This window comes from Pimephales promelas, chromosome 9 (assembly GCF_988280905.1).
Source record: "Pimephales promelas chromosome 9, fPimPro1.hap1.1, whole genome shotgun sequence".
Taxonomy (NCBI): Eukaryota; Metazoa; Chordata; class Actinopteri; order Cypriniformes; family Leuciscidae; genus Pimephales; species Pimephales promelas.
In genome coordinates, this window is record NC_142777.1 from 5,649,761 (window position 1) to 5,671,180 (window position 21,420).

Sequence of the window (21,420 nt, forward strand, 5' to 3'; positions counted from 1 at the left end):
ATGATCAACGTGCCGGCGGGCTTTAGCATGCTACGTGACCGTTCTGAAGCAGGAGACCCGAGAGAAGCCAGGTTATCATGATATTTCTCTGTTGGTATGAAACATCAGGTACATTTAGCAATACAGCGGATGGATGATGTATATTATGATGTTATAATCAACTATATGCTGTTCTGTGTTGTTTAAAGCGTTTTTAAAGATACACTGGCAGCGGTCTGAGATGGTTCACGTAACACCAGCAACACATGCAAAAGGCTAATCATATTAATTACGTTATGTCCGTCGTGCAGCATTTACCTCAGTATGTTGGCCCTGAATGAGTGGAGGCGGGGCTAATTAGCATATTCATAAAACCGTGTAGGCCTATACTAAATGAGGCAAGGGTGTAGAGTTACATTTAGGCTATTTTAATGAAGACATTTTTGTCACAGGAAAAAACCTTTAAATATGTAATTTTGGTGATCAGTGATAAGTGTTATGGGATAAAATTATTGACAACAGGGAGACTATTTAGATTTCTCCAGCTTAAAACTAAATGTGAATTTTGTGAATTTTAAATGAATAGGCCTACTTGTTTTGTCATAAACTCTACTACAACTCTATTTTCTAACTCTTTCAGGGTTCCGAAAAAAACATCAACTATGTCCCTAACCATATCATCATGTTCCCGTGAAACATCCTCCTCCTCTTCATCATCATCTTCCTCAACAGTGCTTCAGCAGAGGCACTCCACTTTAGTACAGCCTCTCTGCATCAGTCCTCAAATGGTAAGAACATTAATAGATCAAATGAGTTCTGGCTCTGAACATTATGTAATCAGAGTTGTTGAAGGAACTTGAAGTGAAGTGAAGCCTCTGTCATTGTAGGGTAGTAAGGACTGTAGACTGTTGACTTTAACCAATCTGCCATTTTAGGGTTGACTACTCTAATCTGAAAATGATGAGCTTTCTTTAATCTTTGCTTAAACCCTCTTTCTTTACCAAAATGTCTTTATTGTTGTATGTGTGATGCAGGTATAGTGACCTTCTCATGGTTTGCTCAATTCGCCACGTTTTTTGTTTTTTAAAAGTGTCTTATTTTACCCAGAATGCATTGCAGTGTAGTCCTAAGTGTCTTAAGACTTGTCGGAGTCTTAAGTGCTTTGTGCAACGGTCTGATATAGATGTCTGTCTGAAGTCTGACTATATACTATATCTAAGCCATAGTCAAAGTCTATCTTTGTGAAACCGGCGATGTGTGTTGGAGCAGGTTAGAACTAAACTGAGTTTTGCAGATCATCAGGATCTTTGCCTGACTGTACAACATGAATAAAGTACAATATGTTTTGTTTTTGTTTTTTCGTACCAGTTTCCACATTCAAGCATTAAACTTAGAAGTGTACGTTTTTAAAAAAAAGTGTTAAAGAACTCTCACATGAATCCACCGTTTTTATTCGGCCAAAGCACTGTGAGTTGTGGGCCATATTAGCCATTATCAGTTCTGTTCCTAATCAAAGTTTAGCTCCAGTCCTAATCAAACATGCCTGCCTGTAATAACCAAGTAATCCTAAAGACCTTGATTAGCTGGTTTTAATGTGTTTAATTATTTGAAACTAAATTCGCGAAGGAAAGGAATGGATCTGCACTCCAACAATCCACAAGATCCTGGTATCTTTAGTTTACTCATTTCAGGACACTGTGATCTAGAGAGTAAAACGATGTGGATATTAGATCAACCCGGGTTGTGATTTGTCCCACATTTTACAGACCTACACACAGTTAAACAAACGCATTAGGATTTTGCAGTGTCGAGAATACTAATACCAAATATAGTAAAGAAATCAATTTCACAAGAAGTAGTCGAGAAGCTCATTTGCTTGTGATTGCATTTTATTATCTTTGTGATGGAGCTAATCTCTGCGGGACAGCGTTTCTCCAGGACACAAGTCACCTCTGTAGTGTCTGTGTTTTGCATATATACAGTATAAATGAATATATACACAGGAAAAACTGTGTTAAAGTGTTAAAATATGAGTGTTAAATTAACACTCAAGATTTCTAAAGTTCATGAGCTAATTAAGTGATTCATTGAGTGATGATTGTCCATTATTGAAGACAGCTGACGTTAAAGAAGTAGTTCACTTTAAAAAAAAAACTTTTGCTGATAATTTACTCACCCCCATGTCATCCAAGATGTCCATGTCTTTCTTTCTTCAGTCGAAAAGAAATTAAGGTTTTTGATTAAAACATTCCTGGATTTTCTCCATATAATGGGCCTCAATGGTAACCAAACGTTTCAAGGTCCAAATGAGAGTTTCAGTGCAAACCAGTGCTAACTGTTCAAAGGGCTTTAAACGATTCCAGACAATGAATAAGGGTCTTATCAAGCGAAACGATCACTCATTTAAAAAAAATAACAAAGTTTTATAAGCTCAAATGGTCGCCTTGCTCTGTTCTGTGATGCGCGTTTGTGACTCTCCTGTTCGAACTCATTCATCAAAACAACGAATCTTTTTCCGAGTCAATTCGTTCATTTCGTTCGTTGAATGAACCAAATAACACAAAAAAAGTTTCATACATTTTGATAAAAACAATTTTTCAAGTCACCATTGTGGTGATCAGTGTTTGCTTTAGTTGGGCTCGTGACCCATAAACTATTAACATTAGGATTTTGTTTGGATGTTGTATCTGATTTGTAACTGCCAGATGATCGAAGAGAAAAGGTGATCTGATGGTGTTGGTTATGTTTTGACATAATCCTCACTTGACCTGTCTGGACTCCCAGGAGAGTTCACTTAACACTGGAGTTTTTGCTGTGTATATATTATTTTTAATAAATAACCGTACTTCCAGTCTAAACAGATTGTTGATCTGTGTTTTTGTCATGGTTCAGGTTCAAAACACAAATCATGGTTCAGGAAATGCTGGAGTTTCTCCAACATATGTCAAGGTAATAAACAATAACAGACCTGAAGTTGCCTGGATCAGTTTCAGGTTGTGATTTGACGCTGTGAGCTCTGGTGTGGTTGTGTCCCGACAGCGTCTCCATGACGTGAGCACCGTGAAGGGGCAGCTGGTGGTTCTGGAGTGCCGGATCAGAGGAACTCCTCCACTGCACATCTCCTGGTTCAGAGAGAATGAGCAAATCCTTGATTCGGCAGACTTCCGTATTCTTAGAAAGAGTGAGTGGAAGATGCAGCATTATTTGACATTTCTTATAGGATAGAGCCCGACCGATAAAGGATTTTGAAGGCCGATACCGATACAAATATTTGTTGGTTTTAAAATCTGATATTCCGATAAATCGGCCGATATTTTATTCTTTCTTTATTTCTTTCTTTCTTTAATTATTTATGAATGGACCATGCACAACTGTTAACATAAAATTACCATTTCATGTATTGTACCGGATTTAGCCTGAGGCTATTTTTCATCCGTAGTCCCCCAGACAAGACAAAGCTAACAAAACATTACACAGACATTCTATTTTATTATTTCAGAAACGAGGAACAAAACATTAACAGATTTCCCTAACATTAGTTATTTGTAGTTATTTATGAGTTTTAACTAAAATAATATGATAATGCATTTTAAAAAGAACGTGTCTCTTCTATTGTCACAACAGAACAGACTGATGATGATAGTGGCATTAGCTAGCTTTGTGGTTAGCTAGTCTATGATGAGCCAAAATTTAGCAATGGATAACGTCATACTGCAAATTGTAAAACATAAATTTTCAATATAACAGGCCAAGGAGAGATGATACATCTCATTGCTATAACTGTCACGCGTTATTAAAGAAATACTTTAAATACAAAAGTTAAAAGGACAGTCCGTCAACTACACTGTAACAACGTAACGTAACTCGTGACCAACTCAACGAGTATTGCCAACAAGGACGGTGCACAGTGCCCTCTGGTGGACAAACTATACAACTCCAACACTCGTGTCATGGTTCAAGCGTGTTTTGTCCATTTTTATTTTATTTGTGAAATATTCATTTATCGGCCATTATAACTGCCGATACCGATAGTTTGTAACGTGCCTAATATCGGCCGATAATATCGGCCTGCCGATATATCGGTCTGGCTCTATTATAGTAATAGCTCAATGAAAGTAATCTTTACACAGCTCTTTTCATACAATAACAAATCATAGTGACCATGTCTGGGAAGCTGTAAAAAGAAAAGAAATAAATACACCATAAAAGTAGTCCATATGAAGTACGGTAGCGTTGTGTGAAGACCAAAATTTAAGTAGTGTCCTTTTCTTTTCTTTTTTTGGCATTCACTATTCAAAAATATGCACAAAAAATGTTTGGTATCAGTGACACTTTGGCATTTGTGCTCTATTGAATACATCTATCTTGAGTACTATCTTTAATACAAAGGATGGAAAATACCAGCATATACGATAGGTTTAATTTTTCAAGAAATGTGCTTTAAAGATAATATGTATAAATCACCATACAAGTCAATAAACTAAAACTGTTTCTTACTTTATTTATTTTTTTGTCCTTGTCAGAGGCAAGTTCAGCTTCTGTTCCTGGTGAGTAGACATATCTCTCAAATGGATAGTGCATAAATAAGAGATAAACAAACAAGAGTTAAAAGCTTGACAAATGTGTGTGTTTTATTGCAGAGGAATTGTGCACCCTAGTGATCACAGAGGCTTATCCGGAAGATTCTGGAATATATAAATGCACAGCGTCGAATCAGTTCGGAACAGCGACATGTTGTGCCATGCTTGAAATATATACAGGTAACTTGATTGTTTGATTCAATGCATGCTTACAAATACATCTAAATGAATGTATGATGAAAATATAATTATATTAATATTTTACAGAAGTAATTTATAACACTAGCCTGGCTAACGCCAGACCACGTATCATTGACAATGAGACGAACCGTAATTTTCTCGTATTTGAGGCGTGGTTTACGAATGCCTAGAGCCGTATTATTGGGTGCTACGAATGTCTATCAAATGCGCCTGTACGTAGCTCATAGCCAATCGGTTCAATGATACCAGAGTGACAGAAAATTACACAAGGTCAAGAGATTTAAGATTTATGTATCTACACAAAGGCTGTATTAAAAGGTAACTTAACGTCCACTGCCAAGATGGATCCATAGATATAAACAAACTGTTTCGGTGTGTCGCATGTACATCGTCATCGTCTTGCTGCTCCCTCCCCGTTCTGTGATTGGTTCCCTATCTCAGATGAACATTTGGTTCATGGTGTCCAGGCTGCCTAGCAGCGTGAATAAAATGGAAACCCAGGCCATTATAACACAATGAATGTAAAAACACAAAACATATAATTGATCTATTTATCTAAAACGACGATATTTAAAGGAATAGCTCACTTTTCATCATTTACTCGCCCTCAAGTTGTTCCAAACCTGTAGTTTCTTTCTTCTGCTGAAATAGAGGAGGATATTGTGTAGAACGTCAGTAACCAAACAGTTAATGGACTTCTATAGTAAGAAAAAAATACTATGGAAGTCAATGGAGCCCATCAACTGTTTGGTTACTGACGTTTTACACAATATCCTCCTCTATTTCAGCAGAAGAAAGAAACTCATACAGGTTTGGAACAACTTGAGTAAATGACGACAGAATTTTCATTTTGAAGTGAACTAATCCTTTAATAATATATTTGTGTTCTTTCAAGATCTAGAGGAGGTTTTGGGTGATGGGGATGAGCCTTCCTCTATAAGCTCAGCTGGACTAGAGCAATTTGAGCATCCCTTGTTACTACAAGAAACACTAATTCCTCCTCCAGAATGGCCTGACAGTTCTGAGGAAGAGACTGCCACCCCTGCAGCACGGTAGGATATCTCCCAGCATCTGAGGCATTGCTAAAAGTTTCACCAAAGATCAGATTTAAAAGCACATTTTGAAAGTACAGTAATGCTACAAAAACATTTGTAAAAAAAACAAAAAAACAAGATGGCTTCTTGGCTTGGTTAGGGTTAGGGTCATTTGCTGTCGGACAGAGAGTACAGAAAGCCAAGAAGTCCAGAAGAAAAAGCCTTGCAGCCACTGTTCAAGATTTTCGATTTTCTCATCTAAGCTTAATTGAGCTCCGTTTATGCTTTAATTTGTTATTTTTATATTATATAATCTAATAAAGAATTGATCCCATTTGGGGATTTTTAACTATAACGTTATAGTTGTTACAGTTATGTATAGATTAAAAACAAACATAGAGATGTAATCATTCTCGATTTGACAAATAAATGAGATTTGCAATGCGATGAGATTAACATTGAATTGTGTGCATATTTTTGGATCTCTTCATGTGCATTTCTGCATTCCAAGCTACATGTGGGTTTTTAGGGCCCAAGCCCTGAAAGGGCGAAGGCCCTATTGTTTTCCTTGGGATTATTATTCTTCAGTATTATTATTATTTTGCTACCTTTTGGGCACTTTTGGGGCCCTTAACGTGCTCGAAAACTCTTGAAACTTTGCACACGGGTCAGAACCCGCGGCCATCAGAGCCGGGCTGAAGATGGTACCCGGGCGTGGCAGGGCGGCTCGTCAGCGCCCCCTGGAACGGGGTCCGAACACTTGGTCCATAACTCAAACACGCTTGTATGTAATAATATGAAACTCGGTACACATGTTGATCTCATCGTTTCATCTATACCTCGCGCTCTTACTTTTTACCCCAGCCCAACAGGAATTTGGCTATTGAGGTTTGTTTGTAAAACGCTCGCAATGGAATGTCAAATACTCCTCCTAGAGCTTTGATCCACATTCGACGAAACTCGGTCAGCGTGAGGTCAAGACATTGAGGATGAAAGTTTGCGAGGGGATTTTTTATATCTCGAACGGTTTGTCCGTGGCGAGGAAACGAAATCATGGCGAGAAACGTGAAACAGGAAGTGTGTTATAACTTCAGCATACATTAACTGATCTTGATGAAACTTCAGCAGTGTGTTCGCTGTAAGAGGACGATCACATGGATGTGACTATTGTGAGTCAAAGTTATAGCGCCACCAACTGGCAGCAGGAAGTGTGTCACTTTCAAAATGCTTAGATATCACCCTTTTATTTTTACCCGATTTGCTTCAAACTTCATATGTATAATGTAAACATACGGCAGATGTAGACCTGTGAATGGATTCTTGATATCTTTGAAACTGTTGCCGTGGCGACGCATCAAACTTTACCCTTCTTTTAGGATGCTTTTAGGATGCTTTTGAGACCCTTAACATGCTTCAAATTGCATGAAACTCGACAGACACATCACATTTATTAGCCAGTAGACATGTGCAAAGTTGCAGAAACGGGCGTGGTGAGGGCTCAGTAGCGCCACCTTTTGACAAAAGTGGGGTGGTTAGTTTTAACTAGAGTTACAAAAATTGGTATGTATATTGTACTCCTCGAGCCGGACAACTTTCTAATTGACACTTATTAGCTAGGACCCACAGAAAGTCAGATATTTTTGTTTGAATATGGCCACTCTGAGCCTTTGGCTGGCTGGCTGGCTGTCTGTGTGTGTGTGTGTGTGTGTGTGCAGGGGGAGGGGGCTTAACCATTTCACTGCTGTGTGTATGACCTGCATAAAGAAAATACATTTCTCAAGCCTGGTATTTTTTAAATAAGTTTTTATTTTTATTTTTTATAAGTAAAGGCATATAACTAGTTTAATTGTAGTGAATTGACAATAGTTTTATATAATTAGTTTATTAATCAGATTAACTTGGTCAATAAACTTGGTCTGAAAATTTGGTCCATAAATCAAACACACTTGCATGTAATAATATGAAACTTGGTACACATATAGATCTCATCGTTTCATATATACTTCACACTCTTACTTTTTACCCCAGCCCAACAGGAAGTTGGCTATTTAGGGTTGTGTTTAAAACACATGCAATGTAATTTAAATTATTGCTCCTAGAGCACTGAACCAAATTCGACGAAACTCGATCAGCGTGAAGTCAAGACATTAAGGATGAAAAAGTGCCACGGGATTTTTGATATCTCGAACGGTTTGGCCGTGGCGAGGAAACGAAATTATGGCGAGAAACATGGAACAGGATGTGTGTTATAACTTCAGCATACATTAACTGATCTTGATGAAACTTCAGCAGTGTTTTCGCTGTAAGAGACCGATCACATGGATGTGACTATTGTGAGTCAAAGTTATAGCGCCACCAACTGGCAGCAGGAAGTGTGTCACTTTCAAAATGCCGTGGCAACGAAACAAACTTTAACATTATTTTTTGATGCTTTTGGGACTCTTAGCTTGCTTGAAATTGCTTGAAACTCAACAGATACATCACATTTATTAGCCAATAGACATGTGCAACTATGGCAAAAGATTAAAGTAATGTCAAAAAAGTAAACACTAAAAGCCTCATATCTTCTAAAAATGTAATTATACATCATTTGTTTCTAAATTAAATTATACAAATATTATAACTTCCCCAATTTTTCCTTTTTTTTCATTTAAGAATTGTGTTTACGTTCAAAAACAGCCAGAATTGTTGTAAAATTCATAAAAAAATAATAATCTGAGTCATACGTAGTGCTATACTGCCCTCTTGTGTTCAATATCAGGTAGGCCTATTGTGTATATTCCCACCGGTTAATCAACGTGTGACTCCGCTGGGACTTGGGAGCTTTTAAATCGCTTACTTAAAACCGAAAGTCAAAATACGGATGTCCGCACAAGACATTAATGGTGTGGAGTAGAGCGAGCATTTTAAATAAATTCCTATTAAGTAGGATTGAACTAAACAGAAAGAATGTTCACTCTGTTCTGCTGGTTCCTCGCTGGTGGATCATATGATTACTTTGTCATAATCTATGACAAAAATGCTATTATAAACCATATTAATAATAGATAATACACATTGCTCTTATTTTTGAAAAATACATTCATGAAAAACAAGATAACAAAAATCATTAAAAAAAAATATAGCCATGGCTGCTATAAAGCAACATATAATTGAAAGGCAATTAATAATCTGTCATTACGTCACTGCATTATGATATTACGGCTCCAATACGGTGCAGCACAAAGCACTTATGTGCATCCCGAGCGGAGAATGATGTGCTTGAAGCCACATGAAGTTACAGCGCATTGAGTCCGTATTGAAAAGTTCAAAGCACAAAGGAAATACATATTTATGAACAGTGTATTATACATTATCTATCTATGCAATAGTTTATTGAGCCTTTTCTTTTAAAGGTTTTAAATTTCAGTTACTGTGTGCGTGAAGAACAATTATAGTGCTCTGACTCTAGTGTTGTGATCTAACCGACAGCGTCCGACACCCGGTAGAAAGTAACACGATTAAGTTACAGCAATAAAGTCCAGCAAGAAAAAGTTTCTTCATTCGAAAATATAGACCTTTAGACCTTTATCTTAAAGATCCAGTATAATAGAATTAACATTCAATCATCTTGAAGATCGTTTCATCATTGACTGTAACCGAATGTGACGTGCTGTTTGAATGCTGAATGGAGAATGACTGACAGGCGCAGAGAGGGAAAAGTTTGTGTTCTTGAATTTAATGACTTAAATATTAATTTCTATATCACATAATAGCTTCAGAACACTAATAATACAGTACACAAAAACTTTATGGTACTTTAGAAAGTTTTTGTGCCTTTGTGCCTAACAGAATAGTATATGCACAATATAGAATTTGAATCAGCCTCGTCAAAGATGGCAGTGTCAGAGCCGATACCGATCCTGAGTATCTAATCGGCGCACTTCTTTTCAACAGTCAAATTGAAATTGAAATTGCTTGAAACTCAACAGATACATCACATTTATTAGCCAGTAGACGTGCAAAGTTTCAGAAACGGGCAATGTGCAAGGACTAAATAGCGCCACCTTTTGACAAAAGTGGGGTTGTTAGTTTTATCTACAGTTACAAAAATCGGTATATACATTGTACTCCTCAAGCCGGACAACTTTCTAATACATAGTCATTAGCTCGGACCAAGAGGAAGTCAGATATTTTGGTTTGAATATGGTGAGCCTCTCTCTGAGCCTACGTCCCTGTATGGCAAGCCCTTTTAACATTTAAAAGCTAAGTTTGCCTGTCCGGAATTAACATTGTAGATATCAACAACGTCTTTCTGTCTATTCGTAATTACATTTTGGATAGTTTGTATTATCATTTAAGACATCTGTAACATAATTGTGACTAGTCGAAATGACAGAGTATGGCAAGCCGTTTTAACATTTAATCATAAAAGGGCCAAAGCCTTCGGCACCGCTACCCGGGTGCCTTTAGGTAACTAAAGGAACCGGGGTTGCGGTGCCACCGGCTTGGGCCCGCCATCGCTGCTCGCAGCTATATTTTAAGTTAGTTATTTGTCTGGTATTGTCTTTATGTACTAGACTGTGTTCATGCATTTTGATTCTCCTGTTATCGCCTGCGTTTGATTATAGACTTTGTATCAGCACTTCCTTGTGTGTAGTGTGACTAGAACACACCAGAAGCCTGTACAACCATTATCCCATAGCCGCCGGTCGCTTTAAAACGCGTCCGCGAGAGTTTGTGTAAGCGTTCTGTGAAGGTTTCTGTTTACAACATATTTTCGCAGCGTTGAGCTTTATAGCCAATCACAGACATATCTGTGGAGCGTGTGAACACAATGGCCAATCAGATGTGCTCAAGTTAGTCCGAATTCGTTCAATACTGTTCAAAACGAGTCCTGAAGTGTAAATGCAAAATAATATACCTTTTTGTTAATTTTATTTCTAACTTTTCACAAAAACAGATTTTTAAATATAAAATAGTTATTGCTAGATTATTTTTTATTTAGTTAATAAATAGAATGTTTACATTCCATACTGTTTCTTGACATTTATTTTGGATTTATTGTCAGTATGTGGGCGTGTGCTTATGTGTGTATGTGTGTTACTGGTTACTGTTTTGTACAGTCAGTTGTTGGCTACAGAGAACATAAAATCATCAAAATTATATCAGGGTTTTTCAAGCTTTTTAATGGCATGTATACCTAGATATAATTAGAGATAGTTGGAACAAGTTCCTCAACGGTGTTAGAGATCAGAAATATAGTCAAAAGTTCAAGTCAAGTTAAATTATAGAAAAGATCGTAGCAGGAGATAAAAATATGTTACATTTGTTCACCTGGAGTTGTAATGTCACTAACTCATTTGTTTGAGTTATTCACCTTTTTTTCCTACGCTCCATGACGCTTTTCACAAATTATGCAACTTCTATTAAACTGTAAACAATCAGAGAAAGGTTCGCTCTATGAATGCAATAACAAGCATTATCAAAACTGGGTACAATGAGACATTATTTTACTCACCCTTCAACCATCGAACATTAACAAGAACATATAAAAATGTTAAAGCATCTGCAAATAGCAGAGCTCTTAGCATAGTATTCTTGTCTGATAATAGAACAATAAGGACATTTTACAGCTCATTCAGTCCAATAAAGATTATTTTTTAGCTCAAACTTTGAAATGATTTGCTTCATTCTTTTTGAGTAGAAATTTCCCAAACTATTGGGAAGTGCCTGCCAAAAACTAAAATGCAGTAGGCTGAAAGGAAAAAGGTGAATATAAAACAAGCTAGGATAGATAGATAGATGGTTTCTTTGTCAAGATTTCTCTCTTATGTTTGTATTGAAAGTTGAAGGCTTCAAGTTGCAAGTAGCAATATATTTTATCTATTGCCCTATCTATTCTCAAACTTCACTTATCAAAACTATAATGTGGACAATTAACAATTGGCAATGAGGCTGCCATCAAAGAGTGGAGGTACTTGCTAGACAGCAGTCTTTATGTCATGAGTATACGCACAACCGGCACATCCGGGAATTTAACTGTCAATTTTGTCCCCGCCCCCTTTTGGAGGAAACAAACTAGACTCCCCATAGACTTCAATACAAAATAACGGCAAAAACCAACGTCCGTACACAGCCGATAGGCGTTTTTTTATGCCCGTTATCAACTTGCCCAGGCTACCTGCCATCATCATCATAAATTCATAATATTATATACATTAAGGTTTTTTACTTTAAAAAACGAAATAAAATCTTTCAGGGCGGGCTTACCTGGTGACTCGATTAGGTACAAGTAAATGTCCGGGTAAGACACCTCTGGCCACTGGGTGGCGTTGTTACGCCCAATTTGATGCTGGGAGAATAAAGGGACATGTTTTTAAATTGACCAAATTAAGTTTGTGTATGTACCTTTCACGCTCTGTGGCAGGCAGGGTGGACATATAATTACTTGAAAAGTTTTATATAAGTGATTTCTTAAGTTATTTATGCCTCTCGGCTGTGTACGGACGTTGTTTTTTTGCTGTTATTTTGTATTGAAGTCTATGGGGAGTCTAGTTTGTTTTCCCCCAAAAGTGGGCGTGAACCTATTCCGAGACATTCTATGACGCAGCGCCGGTTGTGCGTATGTTGGTTTCTTTGTGTTTTGGTTTGGTTCTATTCTGTTTGCTTGTTTTGTCAATCCTTGTTTGTTTCCATGGTTACTGATTATGTTACGCACCTGTCTCTAGTTCTGTTGATTAGTCTTCCTTGTGTATTTAAGCTCTGACTTTTCCTCTCCTAGTGTTAACTTTATGTTATAGCATGTAGTGTTTGGTTTTCCCTGGTGTTCATTAAAGGTCAGTTTTAGAACTGGCATGCATCAGCCACTATCAAGGCATGTGTGCCCCTGGACGTGTCTGTGCCAAAATGACTCTCCATTCACCATCCGCCTCATAGAGGAGGTCAATGCCAGCCCCACTCCAAAACATAGACTGTAAAAAAAGATGCACGTCGCAAATTCACTCTCTTCCTTTGTAGAAAAGTGAAGTCGCCAATGTCCCAATATGGCGCTGACATAATAGCAGTAGTGAGCGTGAAGTGAAGAAAAAAGGGTAAAATAAACAGTTATGGAAATGTAGAAATTTAAGTTAAAGCTCCAATCTCCTCCTTTATCCACCTTATTCTGCGCCTGTTCTATTTCCCATGATTCATTGCGGTTTCAACTGACTAAACGGTTTTCAACTTCCTGTTGAAGTATTTGTTTACATAGAATACTAGCACTCTAGTCCAGACCACTCATCTATATACAATGCTATATTATATAGATCAGTGGTCCGGACATTAGAAAAATATCAGTCTACACATGCGTTTTATATTCACTGACATGACCGTTCTGAACGCGACTTTCACCAAGATTTTAAAGAGAAACCAAAGAAACCTTTCTTTAAAGTGAATTTCGTTTTTTATTAATTGAATCTTAATTTAAATCAATGTTTCATCAACCAATTGACTGGTTTTAATAAATAAGAAGTATAAACAATAGATGATCATGATGGAGACGACAGCACGCAAACTGGACTTTAGTCTCATGAATGAAACTCTGCGTAGCGTTATGCCTAACCTCACAGGTCTGAGAAATATATAGACTATGTATATTTGAAAGCAGAGGTAGACTGGAGTCAAAGGGCTAACCAGCCTAACCTTGTAGTACTGTTCTGCAGCAGTCGGGGTGATAGAGACTGTCGGATGTGGTGGATTAGGGAGATTGTGCAGTCATGCATCAGCTATCCTTTGGAAGCTATGAAGAAAAGAAAAACTTTCATTATCTGTGATTTAATAAAAAATAACTTGATCAGATCACATTTTATGAATGTTTTTTCTATTTAGTTTAGAGATGTGGGGATGAGACAATCTAAAACACATGGCAAAAAAGCATAGACCAGACTCGAACCGGAAGTTGACAACCGGAGTCGTTGTCATGGTGGCGCGCATTGTTTAGAGAAGAATAATGTGGATATATCCCGGAAAGTTTAAAAAAACAAACACTTGAACTTACATTAGCGTTAAGGCTACCTGAAATGACAAAAACCATCTTTGGAAAAAATTTGTAATTTTGATTTAGTTTCTCTCACATTCCATTAGATTACATGGAGAGGCCGGGTTTATGACTTATACTGGACCCAGCCACTTGGGGGCGATCAAAACGTTTTGGCTTCACTTTTCACGACTTGTGTGGCACTTGCTCCAAACCTAGATCCCAGCCTGACTTCAGCCACACTCACCACGAAGTCGGACTAAGAGCCTAAGCCCACTGCAGCCTGGTAGACTGCAGACTCCACAACGAAAACGTGCCAGAGATCACTGAGGCCATCTTCATCCCAGATAAGAGGCCTTGTCCCACAGAGATGCTATTAAGATGTGTGTGAACCAACATCTGTCGAGGTGGACATATTCGAGGAGTATGAGGGCATGGAGTCGACCATACTCCTGCTGCTGAGGGTTAGCGGTGCCAGGTTTCTACATTAATGATTGATGGATGGACAATTTGATTCCTCAGTCTCCTGTTGACGCTGGTCCCGCCTAGCTCCAAGTCTTCTGTGTCTTTGCTGGTCCCACCCATCTACAAGTCTCCTGCTTCTCTGATAGTGTCACTGCTCCCTTCAGTTCCTCTGCTCCTCCTCTGTTTACTCCACTCTACTGCGAGGAACCACCTCGGGTCTTACTGTCAGCAGCTCCGCCTTGGCACGTGGAATCCCTGTCTTTGCCAAGCCCGTTACGCCATCTCGGCCCGCCAAACAGTCGGCTCCACCTTGCCTTCTACCTCCCTCGGCTCCACCTGAGACCATTATCCTCACAGCTCCACTGGGCTCCCTCGTCCTTCCGGCTCTGCATTGATCAACCATCACTCTCCCTACACCAATGACTTTCGGGCCTTGGGCTGAGCCTCGTCCCTCCACCTCTTCGGCTCCATTGGGCTCCTTGGTCCCACCGGCTGGTCCTTGGCTCTGCCTGGGTCTCCAACTCTCCTGGCTCCACTGCTGGTGGTAAGATCTCTGACTGGTGGGCTCCTCCCACCATTGGTTTCGCAGTGGTCCATTATGCTGGCTGTGCTCTTGGTCATCATCTGGATCCTCCCTCCATCACCTCCTCTGGTGGTTTCCATCCGTCAGCCCCTCCTTGGTCACAACACTGTCCAGCTCTTCTTGCAGAGCCTCCACCCTCCCTTCTCTGTTGGACTTTGCTATTTAGTTACAGTCCTAGAACGTGTCTTTTGGGAGGGGGTGTAATGTCACAAGTTTGTTTGTTTCTTTGTGTTTTGCTTTGCTTCTGTTCATGTTTGCCTGTGTCCCGATTCTTGTTTGTTTCTATGGTTACTGATTATGTTTTGGTAAATGGTAAATGGACTGCATTTATATAGTGCTTTCATAGACCCAATGGCCACCAAAGCGCTTTACAATTTGCCTCACATTCACCCATTCATACACTCATTCACACACCGACGGCTCGTCGGGAGCAGCTGGGGTTAGGTGTCTTGCTCATGCACACCTCGACACTTGGTCAGGTGGAACCGGGGATCTACAAACCCTTTCGGTTGGTAGACAACCTACATGAACCACTGAGCCACTGCCGCCCCGTTTTGCATTATGTTTTGCACCTCTCTAGTTCTGTTGATTAGCTTTTCTTGTGTACTTAAGCCCTGAGATTTCTTTAGTTCCTCGTCTAGTGTTAGCGTTATTTTATAGCGCATAGCCTAGTTCTTGGTTTTTACTTAATGGTTCTTGTTTTTTTTTACTGCATGTAGGGACCCTCATTATGTTACTGTGTTTGTGTGGGGGTATTTTGTGCCTTGGTAGTGGTATTAACTAGCGATTTTTATTGTTCGTTACTCTTTGCCCTATATACTAGGGTTATACGCTAAACAGTTTTTAGAGATAAAACTCTTTACATTCGATTATCATGAAAACAAATCTCAGAGAACGGTTGACTAGGTACCAATGTGTTATTAGACCAAAGGTTCATTTTGCGCCGGAGTTCTCCTTTAAAGCAGCTCTCGAATAAAGTTATCTTCCAGCTAAAGTTAGATTTGATTGATTCACTTCCGTTGCAATGATCATTAGTTATTAACTTAGAGGCTACCTAATGCTTCCTAATGATATCTCCCAAGGGTAGCATGTACAGACAGAACAGCAACACTCCTAGTACTGAGCCTTGTGGTATGCCATACTGAACTTTTGATCGATGAGACATTTCTTCATTTACTGCTACAAACTGATAATGGTCAGATAAGTGTGATTTAAACCATGCTAATGCAATTCCACTAATTCCAACATAATTTTCAAATCTATATATTTAAAAGAATGCTGTGGTCAATGGTATCAAATGCATCACTAAAATAGAGTAACACTAATAGAGAGATACAACCACGATCGGATGATAAGAGCAAATCATTTGTGACTCTAATGAGAGCTAATTGAAATCCTGGTTGAAAGTATCTTTGACAGAAAAGGTAGATTCGAGATCGGCCTGTATTTGACTAATTCTGTAGGATCAAGATGCGTTTTTTTAACAAGTGGTTTAATCATAGTCAGCTTAAGTTTTTGGTATGTAATGACAAAAGTAAATGACAAATGAATTAATGATATTAAGAAGAGGATCTATGACCTCTTCAAGCATCTCTTTCAATAGCTTAGTTGGTATAGGGTCTAACATACATGTTTTTGATTTAGATGATTTAATGATTTTAGAAATTTCCTCCTCTTCTATAGTAGTGAATGAATCAAATTTGTCCCAGGAAGACTACAACGGACTGTCTGATGCGATGATATAGTAAACTGTTGCATAGTTATAATTTTCTCCTTGATATTATCAATCTTTTAAGTAAACAAGTTCATAAAATTTAATTCTAATAGAGTTGAAACATAAGCAGATATAGCAGCTTTTAAGGCATTTCTGTATGCAATCGAGCTCTCTTTCCATGAAATGCAGAAAACTCTGTTTTCTTCCAGTTGCGCTCACTGTAAAAAAATATTGATGGTTTAACTTAAAAAAGTAAGTAACCTGGTTGCCTTAAAATTTTAAGTTCATTGAACTGGAAAAAGTAAGTTAATACAATGAATGAGATTAATTTAACCATCAGAAACTCAAAATTATATGTTATCTGAACTAAATAAATTATTTAAGATGATTTGACAAAAGAAAAAATGTTGTGATTACTACACTGCAAAAAATATTGTTGGTTTAACTTAAAAAAGTAAGTAACCTGGGTTGCCATCAAATATTAAGTTGATTGAACTGGAAAAAGTGAGTTAATACAATGAAATAGATTAATTTAACCATCAGAAACTCAAAATAATTAAGTTATCTCAACTAAATGAATTATTATAAAGTTGATTTGACAAAAGAAAATATGTTGTGATAACAAATCTTGAAAATATTTTTTACAGTGCTCCAGTTTTCGGGCTGCCCTCTTAAGGGTGCTCGTTGTACCACGGTGTTGGACTAATTTCTTTAATCTTATTTAAGCGCAACTTCACAACACGAATATATCAAGTGAGCAGATTTAATCAGTATTCTATGTCTACAGTGAGTATTATCCGTGTGTTGAATGGGTGGTTTCTCAGGAATGGAGGGGGCGTATGTCTGCAGCTCACATAGTTTTCTATAGATAAACAGCCCACCAGTATCTCATTGAGTGAACAGATGCCAAAGAATCGCACCTTTCAAACCAACTTTACTGGCTTATAGCATAATCATTTCAAAGAGCAGGTAAGCACAATATTTTTAATCTGAATCACAATTTTTAACACCTTTTTTGCTGTTAGAATGACTAGAAAATCAATATATCTGTTTTAACAACTTTATTAATCCAACATTTCAATGTAATCATTCTTTTCAATGCATAACCAGTCCTTATTTTGCCTTTCTTTTTCAGTCCATTAAATAAAACGTCTTCTTTGCTTTTTAAACTATACATTTTACCCCTGTTGATTATACAATATGATGACTTCATCGCTGAAGCTTTTTGACCTTTAACTCATTACTGTGTGTTTGTGTCATATAGGATGCACTGTTAGTTTAGGAAGTATTTAATAATGTTAAGCATTGCTTCTGGTGTTGTGATAAAGACAGTGTTTTGTCATTATGTACAAGGCTAATATTTTTATGTAAACATGCAAATTATTAAAATAACTAAATAAAAATGTTTGATTTGTACTTTAAAGAAACATTTTAGATTCTATTAAGATTCCTGCACTTCTTTCTTCACTAATAAAACAAGCAAATTTGTGAGACTGACTCAAAAATTCTTTGTACAGACGTTCAAATGTTTTTCTCAAGATGCTCTTTTGAATATTCTCAAACCATGGTGGATATTAGTTCTGCTGTCAATAAAGCAAAAGGGACATGTCTGATACTAAGACATTCTCAAATTCATGGTCACATTCAAGTTGCGATGCTGATTATTTAATTAATTTTGGAATGTACAAACATTATGGACAGTAACCACAATGAAACACGTTCATTGTTGATCAGAATGGCACAGCTGTTGACGTTAAAATGTCTGTTTTATTTAATAAATATTTTTGCTTGATTATTATTATTCTATGTTTAAACCTTCCTTAGAATAAAATAATATGAATATCAATATAAACCTGCTTTAAACTGAGCAGTGATTTCACCATCTCACATTTATGCATTGTTCTAAATGATTGAAGTAAATGTGACTTAGACCCTTATTCACAATGACCTCCAAACAGGGTAACTGAGTGCCAGTGTAGCTGTAAATGAACTGCACCTGCCACGTCTGTCAGTCGCTGCCTCATAACACTTTTTTTAGCCGCATGGCTTCCTCCCAGGGACACACCAGCACCAACAGTAATGTTACGAACCACTGTCATGTTCATTCAAGGGTAAAATAGATTATATAATATAAATTATATTTATTTTTATTTGTACGTTAGGTTAAAGTCATTAAAAGGAAGTTGCAATAGTCTTTTTTTTCCATATTGTGAAATATAACCGTGTGAAATGACTGGAACAAGAACAAATGTTGGGCGGGGCTTGATTTTGTCAATGGTGAATTGATTCGATGGTTGCTATTGGTCGATCACGTGTGAGTGACAGGTCATCCAGTCTTTTTTGATTAAAGATTATGAGTGCACATGAATTTAAACAAAATCATGATATGCACAGATAATATAATAATTTTAATAAATATAACATGTCCAATAAAAAAAAAACAACAACAAAAAAACAAGAATTGTCCATTTTGTTTCCATGGTAACATTGTAACATGGCAACACCGTTTATTTACATAAAGTTAAAACTATCCACAAGTTTCCTACGCCCTATGAGGCCTTGCGCCAAAAGTGGGCGCGACTTCCGGTTGGAAGTAAACAAAGCGCGACTTGACATGCTTGACACTCGTTCATTCAACAGTTGACAGTCATTCAAGTTGTAGCGATCCAAACTAGCTAACGATGTGGGAACGCAACCTCAACGAAATTCAAAAGGGTGAAATAACAGTACCTTTACCCTCCGCAGTAGTTGATTGGGAGTATTATAATAACATTATTAATAATCAATACTCATCAAGGCATGGTGACAGACAGTTGTGCGAGCTGACAAACAATTAAAATAAAAAAAATACACACTTAGTCATTGTGCTTTGGAGTTTATTCAAAATTATAAATGAATGTGCTGCTTGAATACATTAACTGGCACATTTGGTATTCTGTCAACACAGGCTTTGATCCTGAGTTTAGGTGTAACATCAGTAGCGAACAGCCAAACACATGCTGATAGAGTTTATAGAATATTAAGAATTTAAACAAATGTACACAGGAAGATTCGTCGTCTTTTGGGAGGTGATGGAAACTACAGTCGTTGGCAGGATCAGAGACGGGCTCTGGCAGGATCACTCTGATTTCGTTTTCAGCTTATGTTCAAAACAATCACGTTTAAGCCACTGAATTAGTTTAGTCCGGTTATACATACAACCGCGAGCAGCACATGTTGTCCCTGAGCTCCGTAACGACATCTCTCATAAAGATTTGCGTCTTTAAATAGTAAAATAATTCTCAGAAAAACAGCTAGCCTCTTCGCTAACTAACACACAAAACACCATTGGAATGCTACTTTCGCCGCCTCACCGGAAGTTTCACCCACTTTATTTTTTACAGGAGCACCCCTCTGGAACTTGTGGATAGGCTACTAAACTTTGCTATACGATAGTCTCTGTCGCTCTCGTCACTTTTCTTTGAATTAGGTCACTTGGCTGCAAATCCTCAGTATGTGTGTGTCCATTTTTTTTTACCTGAGTAACCCAAGCCAAATATTTAATTCCAAACAGGGTGCTGGAGTCTGGCATCAAAAAGGTTGAGTCTCCTGCAGACACAGAAGGCAAAGAGAGTTCTGCCAGTCAGGTGACTGAAGCTACACAGCTCTCCTCAATGATCAAACTTGATCCTCCACCGACGGGGGTTAAAAACAGCGTTCCACATCCATTCCTTCCCACCAGCAAGCTGAGTAAACCAGTGGAACCCAGAGCCAGTGCCATGAATGTGGCTGACCTGCCCACTTTCTCGCCATCACTTTACCCCCCCAGCGCCTTTCATTATGAGCGTCCTCGTCATTTCATTCAGTCCCAGCCCGTTCATCACACCCCCGACAATGAGATCAACAAGCCGAACAATCTCAGCTGCCCAGCTCCACCCGCTGCGCAGTCGGTGAGCCCGACTCAGCCTGCAGCCACTCGCACGTCAATGTGCTCCAGCATGACTTTGATTCCTAAAGCACGGCCTGCTCCGAACAGTGAGAACCTGTCGCCAGCAGCGTTCCTATCATCTGTCCTGCCTTCACTACCGAGCTCCCAGGCAAAATGCATTTCCATACCTCAATCGCCCTCTCCCAGGCGTTCCCCTCGATCACACAGCCCATCGCCAAAAGCCCCAGAACAACCCCTGTCTCCTCTAAGTCAGTCACTGGATCCCTCTCCTTCAACTGTCCCGCCTCGGATATCTCCAAATTCCCCGAAAGCACCTCCTCCACCTCAAAAGCCCCAACCTGTGTCTCAGATTACCTACACACCCAACACGTAAGTGTGTTATCACAGAAATTCTCTGAAATTTTAAAAATCTAACTATATTTCAAAATGTACAATTCTCATCCAGAACTTCCAAGACCATATAGTCTGAGTGGTGTCATCCACATACACACATTGTAGCTCTCTGTTAAAATTTGCTTAAAGAGAAACATCTGAGAAATTTTAATAAAGTTGATACTTTGAAATCTCAGAGCAAAAAAGAGCAAACTTTAAAGAATTAGTTCACTTTTGAAAAAACTTTTGCTGATAATTTACTCACCCCCATGTCATCCAAGATGTCCATGTCTTTCTTTCCTCAGTCGAAAAGAAATTAAGGTTTTTGATGAAAAAATTCCAGCATTTTTCTCCATATAATGGACTTACATGGGAACCAGACGAAACGACAGTTAATAACAGTTTCAGATGCAGCTTCAAATGTCTTTAAACGACACCAGACGATGAATAAGGGTCTTATCATGCGAAACGATCGGTTATTTCAAAACTTATTCCAAAAATGTAACTTTTCTAAGGACAAATGCTAGCCTTGCTCTATTCTGTGAGGCACGTTTGTAACGTCACGTAA

The 21,420-nt window shown here is 38.2% G+C and overlaps 1 protein-coding gene across 1 annotated transcript in view; it reads left to right on the plus strand.

The window, feature by feature from the left end:
* The window catches only part of myot (myotilin), a 38,743-nt gene continuing 17,323 nt past the window's right edge, over window positions 1-21,420 (plus strand). Inside the window, exons 1-8 of the mRNA XM_089135223.1 lie at window positions 1-71; window positions 620-767; window positions 2,872-2,928; window positions 3,019-3,160; window positions 4,503-4,526; window positions 4,620-4,739; window positions 5,656-5,812; window positions 20,106-20,849. Coding sequence (XP_088991349.1) covers window positions 1-71; window positions 620-767; window positions 2,872-2,928; window positions 3,019-3,160; window positions 4,503-4,526; window positions 4,620-4,739; window positions 5,656-5,812; window positions 20,106-20,849 — 1,463 coding nt within the window. The remainder of the gene's footprint in view (window positions 72-619; window positions 768-2,871; window positions 2,929-3,018; window positions 3,161-4,502; window positions 4,527-4,619; window positions 4,740-5,655; window positions 5,813-20,105; window positions 20,850-21,420) is intronic.